The sequence below is a fragment of the Cydia strobilella genome, chromosome 4 (assembly GCF_947568885.1).
Source record: "Cydia strobilella chromosome 4, ilCydStro3.1, whole genome shotgun sequence".
In the NCBI taxonomy this organism is placed as follows: domain Eukaryota; kingdom Metazoa; phylum Arthropoda; class Insecta; order Lepidoptera; family Tortricidae; genus Cydia; species Cydia strobilella.
This window is the reverse complement of record NC_086044.1, coordinates 17,992,916-18,008,272: the sequence shown is the minus strand read 5'-3', so window position 1 is coordinate 18,008,272 and position 15,357 is coordinate 17,992,916. Positions and strand designations below refer to the sequence as shown.

General features: G+C 39.0%; 2 protein-coding genes across 2 annotated transcripts in view; both read right to left on the bottom strand.

The window, feature by feature from the left end:
- LOC134740763 (G-protein coupled receptor 179) overlaps positions 1-13,314 on the bottom strand; it is a 52,415-nt gene extending 39,101 nt beyond the window's left edge. Inside the window, exon 1 of the mRNA XM_063673363.1 lies at positions 12,398-13,314. The gene's annotated coding sequence lies outside the window, so the exon portion shown is untranslated. The remainder of the gene's footprint in view (positions 1-12,397) is intronic.
- A 276-nt stretch (positions 13,315-13,590) lies between these two features.
- Positions 13,591-15,357, bottom strand: part of LOC134740762 (rab3 GTPase-activating protein catalytic subunit) — a 50,075-nt gene continuing 48,308 nt past the window's right edge. The window contains exon 4 of the mRNA XM_063673362.1: positions 13,591-15,103. Coding sequence (XP_063529432.1) covers positions 14,342-15,103 — 762 coding nt within the window. The 3' untranslated portion in view covers positions 13,591-14,341. The remainder of the gene's footprint in view (positions 15,104-15,357) is intronic.

The window sequence follows — 15,357 nt, the reverse complement described above, 5'->3', positions numbered from 1 at the left end:
TGTTGTTGGTGACTTCAACTCTAGTGCCGCTACCTATCCTACCTACCTTACCTTAGGTACTATCAACTTTAATGTTGGTGGATATCAGTTTAAATCAGTAAGAGACTTTAAATGACCGAAGAGCTGGCGGCTTCCTCGCACAACGTATCAATCAGCATTGCGATATAGCGAGGAAATGCCGCCAGCATCCTTGGTACAATGCCTCAAGGGCCTATTTTAGATTTAAGCTAGTTATTAATTTTGTTTACGTAGTACCACTGTATATATCTTGTATGTAAATAAAGAGTATTTGGGTTCAAATCTGTTAATACAAAGTGAAAACACATTGTGTGGTGTGTAGCCCTACACAATGTGTTTGATGCCCTACACAATGAAAACACAGTGTAGGGCCAGCAGGCCATAATAATTGTCTGTACCTTTATATATTTTACTCGGGCGCTATACGTAGAGTAAAACAGATTTTTTTTTAATCACACTGATCATGATCACATGATCGATCGGCTGGGGCATTTCGTGCGACAGTATCGGCCGTAGCCCGTAGTAAGCCGCCAATGTATTTTCCACGTCGTGGAAACAATTGCTGGCCGCTCGCCAAGATATCTGAGACGTACAAACAATCCAGCCGTTGTGTAATGTGTAACTGACACTAATACTTTCATATACCTATCAACAATATTTATCCCTTAAACAATGTGTGTGTAAATCTGTCAAAGTGACTTTTAACACGTGTTTGTCTTATTTTAAGTATTTAGCATTTGGGCGACCGAGTTCTGCTTACAGACAAGCATGGAGACTATATAAAGGAGCCGAATCTCTATGTATGAAAAGTGTCCATCAAAAAACAGTAATTAGGCGGCGCCACCATACACCGAAATACTACCAAAAATAACCTACTTAATTTGGTCGAGTTATTTGTTGCCTTACATGGTTCATGTTATACTCATGTCCCAGAGCCTAACTAGCGCCACCGGAGAGATTAGGAACTACTATTTAAAGCTGAAAGCGGTCACTTTTGCAACAATTCTGCCATAAGAGATTGGCATCCTTTCTATACCATCCATAGTACCAAGGTTAACGTCCTGCACCATTTTTTCGTTATCATGACAATCTGTCAGAAATAGGATGGAAATAGGATATTAAACTGAAGGACACATTTTTCAAAGAGGGCACGGCAGCGTGTCAAAGGGATCTCGAAACGACAGGCCACAAATGCTAGACCGGGAAAAAGACTAAAAGCTAGAATGATGTAATTGTATAACTATTCAAGCCAGCTGTCGTAACTCAGTTCAATTTTTTTTCTCCGAAGTATAATGATTTCACGGGCATCACACTAAATCTCACTAACTCTAAGGTTAGGTTCGTTAGGGTGGCTTCAGATGCCCGAAGGGCAAAACGGCCCAGAAATAGGAACCGCGAAGCGGGGCTCCGTCTATTTCAGTTGTGAAGGAAATGTTTTTTGAAAAGAAACAGTCCGACGAACTCCAGATTTGATGGACACCCCAGCGTTTTACATAGTTTTGATGTACAGTAGCGCCACGCGTGGTAAATTAAAGAACTAATTCGACCACAATGCCGCGGCAAATTACAAACGGCGCTGTTAATGTCATAATTTATTATACAAAATGCGGAAGTTTTATCATTTGCCTTCGGCATTTTAAATTTTAAATTTACGACGCCGTTTGTAAACGGTGGATTTTTACAAAATGCCTGCGACATATACGATATGATGTAAGATAAAAAATTAAACCTAAAACATTATGTAAACAATATTAACAATCAGTTTTATGTTGATGTAAATGGTTAACAAGAAGCATTAAATTTAAAGTGAAAATATAAATATTGCAAAAGCTTCTGGAGTCGTAAAAGTCGTAAAGCCGGACATAAATAACTCGAAATTTATTCTCGTAATTCACCTTTGGTTTTGTAAGTCGGCACGGCGAATAGACAGATGATGGTAAAAACGGGCATCTCGGAAGCGGGACTTTTTAAAATCTAAATTGAATGGTAATGACCTCATTAGATAAGAATGAAGATTCATCGAAAATTTATTGCATAATTATTTGCATAGTTCACAGTTTCAGGAGAATTGCTTTTATTGGACTTGAGTCCCCGGCAGGCTCGGCCGAATTGCACCTTCCCATACAAACGTAGTTCCCGCTCTCATTTTAAAACTACGTGTTGGATTGTAATGAAACTTTGAACATACAAAGACATGAGGTATATTAGTTAGTAATTAGTTTATATAGCTCCAGTTTATAAAACAAACGAAATAGAGCAAAAACAAGTTTTGTATGAAAAACTTAAATTCACTGTATTTTTTTAACTATGGTATCTGAAGCTACATAAACTAATTACAAACATAGATATACCTCTTATCCTATTGTAAGTACAAAGTTTCCGAGCAATCTAGCTAGCCGTTTTAAGAGGCCGTAGTCGATTTTGGAGCAAAAATGTAAAATTGATAGATTTAGTCGTTGAAATTATACACGTTTTGTTGCGTAATATCTAAATAACAAGTATTGATTTCTATTAGCACGTCTTCTCATCTTGCATTTGAATAATGAGGTCGCGAGCGTGCGTCACCGGTAATGCATAAAGAGAAGGGGCAGTTTTTAAAAATTCATCAAAAAATTATGGTGGTAAATTATACAAATTGATGTATAAGAATAGTTTCAGCAAATGTTGTAGATTGTTTAAGTATCAAAATTACGTTGAAATTAAGTCGATTTTCAGAGAAATTGTTACTTGTTTTGAAGTAATTTCTGGAGAAAATTGATTTCGTCTAACTTTCATTTACACTACTTCTAAGTCATAATAATAAAAATGTAGTCTGATAAACGTCAAGTACAGGATATGTGTAATACAAAATTACCATGTTTAGCAGTCCAAACTTTACGAAATTTACAAATAAGAGCGACAAAATCAGTGCTTTACGCGCGTTTACCTAAACGTCCATCAGAAAAGCAAACATTACTAATTTAGTGAGTCTGTTTTCAAAAAAATTATCTGATAAAAGGTAAGATAAGAAGACTTGCTAACAGAAACCAGTACTTGTTATTTCAATTAGGTAATAAAAGGTGTACAATTTCACGGACTAAATCTATCAATTTTACATTTATGCGACTAAAATCGCCACCGGCCTCTTAAAATGAGACCGGAACTACGTTTGTATGGAGAACCGAGCTTGCCGGGGACCCTTAACTAAAAGCGGTCAACTGACCAAAAATCGTTCGCACTACAGACGAGCGAGTTACGAGTAGAAAATGAAAGACTGGTTTGGACTACGTTAATTTAGTCAAGTGGCGAGCACTTTAGTTACTAAACGTGTCCCGAACACCAAAACTTCAGCAATTCATTGCAGGCAGCTATACGAGTAAGTATAAGTAGGCTAGTATGTCTATACATATACATACTAGCCTACTTATACTTACCATTTAAGCAGGTATATATTTACGGTATGGTCGGTATGAAATCTCACATCATACCATTTATTAAACATTATTCAAATTGGCTTGGGAAGTTAATAGTTGTGATTTTCCGGATTTTAAACCCTTTAAAAGAACTGCCGTTGATCTTTAAAAGCAATAAAATATTAGCTCGCCTCCGTAAGTCAGGCATCAGACCTAGGATCTCTTGCTCCCCTTAGTTTGAACTACACGTTTAAGCCCGGATTAATAGCGCACGCGAGCAGTCGGATTATAAGATCGACTTCAAACTCGCAGCTGAAGCATTGAACAGAGATATATGTAGATATGTACCTACATACCTAACCCATACCTAGATTACTCGTCGATATTAGATAAGTAGCGTCTATTTATATATCATCCATAGTGTAGTTTCGCATCTTCACCTTTAGCCATGTATGTATATACATGTCATCTAGGGAAAACTGGCCTTCCAGGCGCCAGGCACCGATAATGATCGCCTACCTAATATATGATGGCAGTAAATATATATGGATATAGTAGAAGAACGGTCTCATGTTGTGCGGTTTGACACAATTACTGATACGTTTAGCACGATAAACGATGACTCAAGGGAGAACGGTCCGGGTCCGGGCCGAGGCGTTAGACACTTCGTTTTGTATGATGAGTGATCGGTGAACCTTAAAAGAAAGTAATTCGATTTAATAAAGATAAAATAAATTAATGATCCATTTTATATGCACTACTTGCACTAGCTACTGATATGCTTGAAGTCAGTGCCAAGCGCGGACCCGTCCCTTATAGCGTGAGTACTATATATATTATTTTGTCCAGAGCAAGTCTAAGCATTCAAAGCAATCACCTCGCCCATTAACTACGTTATATTGTAATTCGTAGGTATGTTATGACGTTTGCGCTTAGCAAACTAACTCCTCCTGGATGGTTATCTTCCTCAATCACCCTATTACATCAATGAACAGTTTGGGAGTAGTCATTTGTTAGATTGCCGACTGTCGCGCCTTGGATATCGCGATGCCATGATGCCATTGACATTTCCGTCGTTTGTGAGATTGCATGGAGAGTTATATATGGAATTTCATGCAATCAAATGAGATCAATCTCCATACTGCATAGGACCCTATGTTAGGTATGTAATTGTAGACCATACATATAAGAGACTATACAAATATTTATTAGGAAATACACTATACATAGTTAACTCAGCTAATTAATGCGTGGAGACCACAAGATTTCTGGCCCGAAACTACGTACCGAGCATACGTACCTACTAAGCAGTTTTTTCTCCTGAGTTCCTAACCCAGAGTAAGTAACGAAGGATAAGTAAACTTTAGATAGGTAAGTAACTAAAGTTTTCTTGCCTAGTTAGTCCCCAGTTCCGTTACCTGGGCTATAACCGCGAAAATCGAAGTTTGCAAAGCGGGCATTTTTCTCTGTCACTCTAATTACGCCTACATTGGAGTAAAAGAGAAAGATCCCCGCAATTTGCGAATTTCGGTTTTCGCGGTAGCGGTAGGTTTCTGTTGCAAACAAAAGCCGGGATCAACAGCTTATCGCCTTCCATAACTCGAAAACGCTCAATTAGTAACCACTCTGAACAGTCATTACAAACTTTTATTTATTTAATATAGTTACTAAGAACCTGTGCAGGCAAATAAATTATGATCTGTAGTATATAAAAGAAAATAAGAATTGATTATATATAGAATAATGGTTTTAAAAGAAACATAAGAATCCGTGTGGTGGAAATGGGAAGGCCCGCCGGGAATGTAATCGGTAGCCGCGAACCCGAAGTTCCGGCAGCATCTCCAGCCTATAGCCGGGAAATATGCTATATGCGGTATATCAAAAACGGTTACATTCCAGTAGCTACCTACGACTACATTCGCCATAGGTACGTGATGCTCGCTCCAGCTAACAATAATAAAAAGAAGTAAAGCCTATCAAAAGACCGGGATTTATAGGCCCGTGAAATCCGAGGAGATACAAATAATAATAATAATTGTCCGCCGGTTCCTCTCTCTGCGGCCCTGACCACCGGCAGCTTGGGCCCTACCCCGCTGCCGGCGGCACCCTAGGTTAGGTTTTTTATAATGTGTTTATATATTTTTTGTAATGTTTTGTAAGTGTTTTTGTATTTTACTTTTATATGCATGTTATAAAACCCTAACCTAAGACTCAAAATAAATTAAGGAAATAATAATAACCTAACAATTCCGAAAAATGTGATCATATAATTGTTTCAGACTGTGGCTTGACGGGTTTTGCGATAAAATAATTAATCACGCAATATAAAAGGGCAAAGTGTATATACACTTATATACTAGCAACAGCTAGTAAATATATAACTGACCTTGACGTGGGCAACAGCCCACGACTTCGTTCGCGTGGATTTATTCCCGACACATTATAAATGTAACAGGGTGTGAAAATTTCAACTTCCTAGCTTTTGTAGTTGTGGCTCTGCGTTGATGAATCAGTCAGTCAGGACACACATCGGGTGTGGCCTGTGACACGAGCACTAAATTAAACTGTACATATTAGGTTGTACTCCTCAAACTGACCAACATTTGTTCAGCAACTTTAAAAAATAACTTGTGTTTTGATCTTTAGTACGCTTTAAAGACGCAATGTATTGTGAATTTTGTTGTTTAAATAGGCCAAGCAATAAAAAGGTATAGAGGGAAAAGCTAAGAACACAATTTTTGACTCCGTAACTTTGTTTGGACTAGTTAGGAGGTGAACATATCAAAAGTCCCCGGCCGTAACCCTGGTGCCGGGGGAGAGGGGGATTTGAAGGTTCCATTTTTCGGTTTTTCACATATCTTGGAAACTTTGTTTTAGCGACATGACTACTTAAACAAAACGAAAGCTGATTAAATTTGCTACAAGTTTAATTTAGTAAAAAATTTTTTACTGAATTAAACTTGTAGCAAATTTAATCAGCGATCTTGAATAGTTTTCGAGATATTCTCTATTGAAAGTTTATTTGGGGCTACCAATTTTATCTTGATATCTTCATCAATGAAGCTACTAGGTCATGTTTGGTATCGTTTTCGTATAAATCGGGAGTGCCAAATTCATTTATGGTATCACATTGACACCATTCCGAAGTAAAAAATATAAACTTTTAAACAAATACCTTTTTTAACTCCCCTTCACGCTTAAACCGCTAAACAGATTTAGTTGAAATTTGGTATATACACTATAGAGATGTTTTAAGTCCCGAGACAGGACACAAGATAGTTTTTATCTGAAAAATCATACTTTGAAGGTGTGAAATTTGGTGTGAGGGGAATTCAGCTTCTTCGCCGAAGTTGAATTCCTGAGGATAATAATGTTTAAGTTTAGGTTTGTAGTCATGTTTGGTATCATTTTAAACTAAATCAAACATGTAGACCATCCCAAATATTATTTCAATCGGTTAAGCGGTTATTGATTCCCCATACAAACTTCCACCCCACTTTTCACACCCTCAGATGTTGATTTTGGTTATAAAAACTATCCAATGTACTGTCTCGGGACTCATACTCGTACCATCTCTATACCAAATTTCAACGAAATCGGTTCAGCGATTTAAGCGTGAAGAGGAGTTTAAAAAAAGCTACTTTTTTTCATTTTTTTTTTAGGAATGGTGTCAATGCTGATACCATAAATGAATTAAGCAACCCTTGATTTATACGAAAACGATATCAAACCCGGCCTAGCAGTTTCACTGGTGTAGATACAGTACCGATCAAAAGTAAGTTCACCCCTTGTTTTCTGTACAAAACATTGTGTGCGATAATTTTTTGCAGTTTGGATGTCGAAATTTGTTTCCAACTGATCCGTTATTGTTTTCAGAAATGTTTTTGATTAGTCAGACACAATTTACGTACATTTCTAAACAGCTCATTCCCTAAAATCTTATAGGCATGACGGCAAATGCTGAGCCACGTGGCCTCGACACTTTAAACGTACAATCCTAAGAGCTATGTCTTAGACTGAGAAACTGAAACACTTTCTTAGGCAGATAATATGGATTCATGCGCACACACTTCGGACACGTCGGGTGTCCCCACCACGTCTCCACCGACGCAATTCGATGTGGTTCTAATTGTAGCCCGTCATGCCTATACGACTTTAGGGAATGAGCTGTTTAGAAATGTACGTAAATTGTGTCTGACTAATCAAAAACATGTCTGGAAACAATAACGGATCAGTTGGAAACAAATTTCGACATCCGAACTGGAAAAAATTATAGCACAAAAGTACTCTTTTGTACCGAAAACAAAGGGTGAACTTAAACGTTTTACCGGTACTGTAATCAAAATTAAACAAATTTACAGCCCTACATAAACCTTTAAGAGCGGTTATCTCAAAAACTATAGAAGATATCGAAAAACTTAACTTGTAACAAATTAAATCACTTTTCATTTTGTATAAGTGGCCATGTCGCTTAGACGCATAGTTTCCGAGATATAAGATCCGGCCAGTTTCTGCCATTGGTTGTGAGTAAACTATATAAAAAAACCGGCCAAGTGCGAGTCGGACTCGAGCACCGAGGGTTCCGTACTTTTTAGTATTTGTTGTTATAGCGGCAACAGAAATACATCATCTGTGAAAATTTCAACTCTATTAGCTATCACGGTTAATGAGATACAGCCTGGTGACAGACAGACAGACGGACAGACGGACAGACGGACGGACGGACGGACAGACGGACAGACGGACATACGGACAGACGGACGGACAGACGGACAGCGGAGTCTTAGTAATAGGGTCCCGTTTTTACCCTTTGGGTACGGAACCGTAAAAATCAAGTCAAAATAGCTCAAGGGCAGATGTTGTTCCCTTATCCAGCTACGGCCAAATGTCGAATAAGTAGATTGCCACATGGGTAGAGGCACAGACTCCGCAAGCCGCAAGACATGCATCGAAGTGTCGCCTAGCCATTGTCCACCCGAGCGCACACTATAATGGTCTATTTATAATGGTCGGACCATTCAGTGGACATGGAGGACGTGATCACCGCTCCATTTAACATATAGCTACTTTACTAGCATGTACTTAGACCAAATGCGTTGTTGGAATATATCTAGACACCATGTTTATTTAATTCAGTTTACCTACTCGCGTCCCTACAGTCGTCATCAGATATATCGGGCCTGCCAAGGTGCTCAAAAGTATCTAAACATGGACTTGATAATAATAATAAAGGTTTTGTTTAGATATTTGTGAACGCCTTGGCCGCTGTACAAGTAACTGTACAAAGATATATAGAATTTATTTCATATCTAAATAGGCTAACAAGTAATGTGAAGTAAGTATCACAAAAAATTGTAATGTAAATAAGAACGCTGTTTGTTCCTATTTTTATTTTTCTCATTTCAATCTCGTGTTTTTCTGCTTTCTGGCTGTCTTTCCATTCATTAACGTCTCCGCAACATTTCAAAAACACAAAAACTAATCTATTCTTGATATAAATATTAACATTTTCACAAGTTTTATTAGCCCAATCGAATTTTCCAAGGCTTTTGTTTGTTGTTGTTTATTGTTTATTTATTTAAGTATACATCTGTAACTTACAGCTAACAAGCCAAAGCGTCACAAATATTAATATATGTCAAACATTATACAATAATTATCTCTAACAAACAGTACATTGTAATTTAAAAATAGCAGTAGTCACATTAGGATTTTAGTGTAAAGTGATTTCGCTCCGTCATTGTTTAAAACTTGTTATCATGATTATCATGAAAACGAATTATAGAATTGACAACTATTGTGGTATCATATGCTATAGCGATTTTAATTTAAGTAAACAAAAAAAAGTAACCCCCCGTGACAAAAATTATAAGCAAAGATGTGTGCCCACGTTTTGGCGTGTTCATGATTTACACACGTAACCTGCGGGGTTACGAATTTGTCCCCGTGTTTATGGGTAGTTTACAATAGATACATGTCACCTTATTACAACGAGATAAGGTTCAAAATATAAACATAACTTTGACATTGACTATCGTACGACCGCACCTTCTGTCCATACCTCAAACGCTACGCGTTATGCATACACTATTGCCGATTAAATATGACACTTGAGGTGGTTGAGTGTGCTTGTTTCCATACAAACGTATCACATAACAGTCATAACACACAGTTACCTATCTATGTACAATCGGCGTCTTGCAGGCGGTCAGGCGTCCAGCGATAGCATAAAAGTGATGATGATGGCACTCAAAAATTTTGGTGTTGAAAATAAAGGTTAGATCAGGTAATAGTTATTTGTTATACAAAGGTGCAAAGTTGTATTTTACCCGCGAGTGTGGAATTGAAACACGAGCAAGCGAAAGGATTCTATAGTTGAACCACGAGCGAAGCGAGTGGTTCTAAAATAGAATCCTGAGCGTAGCGAGTGGTTTCAACACACTAGAAGTAAAATACATTTGCACCCGTGAGTAACACAAAACTTTTCCCCTCACTATAGCGAGGAAAGTGCAACATCCGCAGGCGTTAGATTATCTTCATCAATGGAATCACTCTTTTTTTACAATAATACGATATTATAACAAAAAAAACTCTGGAAGTTGTGTATTTTTACGTGTCGGAGTCGGCGAGAAAATTTTTGTTGACAATGTTGACATTTCTGACAATGCGTTTTGAAATTGCATCGACTCAACTTGTGCGTTCAGAATTACATTCAACATCATTTAAAAAAGCAAATGTTTCTTATGGAATTTAATGTTTATGACTTAAAATCATTAAACAAAGCTAAATTTGGTATTTTTTATTAAATTCTCAAACCGTTTATTTAATGATAATTAATAATATCGAACGAACCATTATTATGAGCGTTTTACGTTTTGTTATCTGTCAAAAGCTACTTAAACACGCTCCATCCAAGGTCATATTACTTTCCCCACTAGTGGATAAACTGCGTTTTTCCCCGCTTGTTTTAAAGGATAAAAGACGGCTTTCCGAGCTAGTGAGGGGAAAAGTTTATTGCCGTCCATTGTCTTTGTGACGAGCAGCATTTTGCAAACTAAGATAAGGAATCCAAAACGCATCCTCATTGGTTATCTTTATGGAGAGGCGAAGCTTAGTCTAACTAATAAACTATCCTTACTACCTATTGTTTGTCTCATTATCTGGTTTTACCCTTTTAAAATTAAGATAAAGAACCCTAAATGCCTCATAATTGGTTATCTCTATGGGAGGCGGAGTTTAGTTCGCTCGTAAGGATTGAGGTAAAATGTTTCTGAACTGGTTCACCGCTCATGTCCCCGATAGTACAAGTAGACCTACAGAATATGCTTACCTGTACATGAGGTCAAGGTAAGAAAGCTAAAAAATGGGTTATCACTTAGCAAATAAGTTTCAGGTTTTTGTCATAAGAACCCTGAACCAAATTTCACGTATGTAGGTAGGTAGGTACTGCCTACGCTGTACGCAGTTAAGACGGCAAGAGGTAAGACATTTAAGATGTGATACAGAACCAAAAAACGTATTAGGTACATAAAAACAGGTATACCAAGATACAGTTGACTTTGGAATTTGCCATTTTTAGCACCCACTTTTAAAAATGAAGCACATTTGTTGGTAGAAGCAAAAAGAATAGATAGTGTAGAGGGTTACTGTCATAGTAAATTTTGTAGTCACAGTAAATTTACTGCCATCTGTCGACAAACGATTAAAACTAAAAATGAAAATGTATAAAAATATTCATAAATGTATATTCTTTCACAAATATGTGTTAAAATTGTTAAATATCAAACGGTATCGTCGACGCCATCTAGCCGAGCATAGGCCAAAGATGTGGCGCCATCTATTTGAGAATGACTATTTCTTTATTTCCGAGGCAGGTTTTTTCCTTAAACTTTATTAATCTTATACGGAGTTAGGTACATAATTATGTTTTTGGTAGAAGTTAAATCTGTAAATTGATAGATTTGTCTTATATTTATTTAGGTACCTAATACCCATAGATTAGTATGTTATTACTGTAACCTAATACCTATCCAGTAAAAATTAAACGACTGATGTATTTGGGATTCAAGTGCCATTAAAGTATATATGTACTCTCTCTCTTTCTACAGTCGACATTTTTGTGGTAAACTTCAAGTTAGGTAATCCGTCCGTGCGAGGTTTCGACGTACAGATAGAGTCCGACGCTGGACAAGGGTTACGTTTCATGTACGGGTACAGCCGGTACTACAAGTATATACAATCTAGTAATGGATCTACAAAGTTTCATTCTTGCAGGCATGCCGAAGCTGTAGTACCTATGCGAAATTGCACACTTATAGTTTGTCAAAGGACTGTCTCATTTCAAACATAGACAGAGAGTTTTATCTTTGTCTTACACTAGTACTAGCACCCAAAAGAAAAGGATGAGTATAGTTTTTTTTGTTCTTATTTACTGACAATTTGGTTTGACCAACTATACTTGCAGAGCTGCAGATAAGCAAAAAATTAATAATAAATAAAAAACGATTTTCAAGACCAAAGTGATCCCATAAGTGCTACAATTGGTGCTACTTACGTAGAAATCTTACTATATACTTACTTTTACGATAACCTACGAGTGCTCGAAATTCTGTGGAATTCATTAACACCATTTTACTATTGGTCTATCGTCTAAGAGGTACGTATTTCCAATTTTCGACACAAACGATGGCACTGATGAAGTCCGGACTTTCACTCGCGTAACCAGAAATACACGTTTTGTAGCTGTGCGATACCTACAGGGAAACTAATATTCTATTACAAGTTCTCGGTCAATGGCACTATCGCTAGCATGATGTTTCAATCTATACTTACCTATGTCGAATTTTCAAAGATAGGCAAGCAAGGCTAAGACTGGATAAATTTTGGTCTGTCAACTGTTGATATCAGTTCATTAGATTAGTCGCGATTTAGAACTGATTCCTTATTCCTCGCATCCTCCACAATAAGTTAATATAACAGGCACTTACCTCGGGTACAACAAGTTTCTCTGTCATTCGGCTCTGCTGCGGACCGGCTCCAGGTTAGCACATATTAAAACTTAGAGACCAATGAGTAAAAAAAGTAAACTGCCTATTAAAACTTGTTAATTTTCATAACCTTTCTACTGCGTTTTATTTATTATCAAGAATGCGACATTTCAATTTTTTTAATAACGTATTCTCACGCAAACTTGTTATTAATTTACTTCCGATATGACATGATAAGTTGCAACAATCCATGTGTGATTAGATTAACGCACCTTCGTTTTCTAATTAATTAATAGTAAATATTTGCCCAAATACCGATTTCGCGAACAAATCACAAATTTGACCGCAATATTGGTCAAACTTTAAACAGTAACGGGTACCCGTGCAAGGGGGCAAGGAATGGTTTTAAAATCCATTTAGCAAAGCGGCGGTTTAAAGATTTTTCTTACACAAATTTTAAGGTTCATTCGGTTTTTGGAAAGTGGAGTGTTTGCGCGCGCCCCTGGAATCGACCGAGCGTCCCGACGCACCACTGAGCGGACTCGCGAGGCTCCCGGCCCGGCGCGGCGCGCGCATGCGCCGCCCGGCCTGTGCTCCGCCGTCCGAGCCACAGCCCCTCCATCTCCGCCGAGCCAAACACTCTGGCCGTTCCTAACCTACCACACCCAGTAATGTACACACTTCACGTTTATTTGTCGTTCGTTTCTCGCTGTATGATAACGATCACATTACCGAGTCAGTGACAGCACAAGGATCAAAAAATGACGTCACAAGTCCGCTCACAAGTTCTGCGACGCCGGGACGACTGCTCGTATACTCCGTCTTATTTCATTAACGGCAATGAGACAGCCACAAACCGGCAAATAAAACTGATCTCGGATCTTAGAAGTCGACAGCGAGTTACCTCGGTTCCCGTTTTCCCCCTACTACTTTCCTTCTCAACTAACAAGTAAATAGTAATACCTACATTGTAGGTCCTACAACAAGTGATGTTGTTTGGTAACGCGTCGCAATTTATTAAATCATCTTGAACATAGATAACACGAGTAAATTGGTGCCTACACTCTGATGCGAGTCCGAGTCGAAGGGTTTAGTTGGGCTTTGAATTTGTTTCAGCGCTGAATATTCAGCGTTATTAGGGATGCGGGAATTTCTGGACCCTATATTACTCGCGCTATAAATAAAACACGGTCTTGTTATCGATATAAATTTACATAGTCACGTTTTATGGAATAAACATATCATCGAAACAAAATAAATATTCAGTTATTCACGAGAGTATTATGAGAAAAATTCGGTGTTACAAGAAGGCAGCCAGAGTAAATACTGCTGGCGTAGAGTTTGATAAGCCAGCTTCGCGTCCGAGTGCGGAACATTACCTATATATCACATAGGCTTAAAATCAACTAGCATAAGTATAATATGCATTACCGTAAAATTTAAGCAAACATTTAGAACATCACAAACAAGTTCTTATAAATATATTAATAAATTCTATGAACAATTCAACATTATCTATTCAACTATAATTGCACCGATACGCTTAACATTATTTACCTGTTACGAGATAGATCGACGTAACTCCTACTTGCGCATGATTACACATTCGTATTGTTTAACCAATCTACAAAACTGAGCAGGCGGTAAGGCGATCTGTCTTCTAATTTGACTTCTGTTACATTGTAGGTACTAGCTTTCTACAACTACCGAAATCTATCACTATCAGAAATTGAGGAAGACTGAACTAAGTCGGCATTTAGGTTATTCTTCTTTCTTGCAAGCGTTGCGCTAGTATTTTTGACAATGATGATTGGATAGATCTATACTGGCAAATGCTTCGTTCATTGTAACATTTAGTATAACGGTTAATAATCTTAATATAAATATGAACGTTTTCGCTCGCACAGTGTCATGATGGCATAAAGGGGTTAAATATTTGTATCGCTAAAAGCACACTATGCGTTCTGTGAAGGCGCCAATGACGAACATGTCGGTGGAGAGGGCAGCGCGCATGACCTGCGGCGCCACGTCGTCCCGCACGCGCAGCGTGAACTCGCGCCGCGCAGGCGCCGGCAGGCTGCCCCCCACGGCGTTGATGATCCGGCTCCTACCCGCGGAGTCGAGCGGCCGGTCTTCCTCGCTGTCTCCGAGCACGGTGCGGACACAGATAGACCGACACGCTTCCCTTTCCGCATCGTAAAGTTCCCGCGCGGCTATCTCGAAGGACCGCCTCTGATCGACCCCGCCCACCGCCGCGCTGACCGCGGTGACCCCTTCCGCCTGGGCTTTGACGGCACCCGCTCGCAAAATTGCCGGTAAAAGAAGCTCAGCGGCACCGCTGACAGTTCGCGAGCGCAGGAAGTGAAGAACCTGCTCCGCCTCGCGAGTCTCGTCGAAGAGGCGACGCTGGCGCGCGGCGGGGACCGGACGCGCGACTTCCCAGGCTTCCACCCAGGGGTTGCCGGGCAGCAGCATGCGGTCGCCGAGCGCGCCGCCGCTGTCGGGCCGCCAGTCGCGCGGCGAGTACCAGTGCACGAAGTCGCAGAGCTCGGAGCCGGGATTGGCTGCCTTGAAGGCCTCCATGTCGGAGAGCAGTGAGGCGCTCATCATACGCGCCCGCAGCTCGGAGGCGCGCGCGTCATCGCCGAGTCGCACCATCAGCTCGGCATCTTCCTCCAGCTGGTCTTCTGTCTTCGGAGCCGGGTCCTACATTGAAACGCCTTTTTATCACATCCGTTTTAAATACTAGACACGTAGTAAAGCCATTTGAATTAATTACAGCGGCCGTAAGACGCATCATTATCATAATATATATGTAACTGTAATGTAACTATACATTACGACACTCATGTCTTCATATTTAACTTGGTATTGCATTATTTTAAAAAGTGATGCACAATTTTAATATTTACATAATCTTGTTTTAGGTTTAAAATGTTGTTGTTGATGTGTTGTAGTTA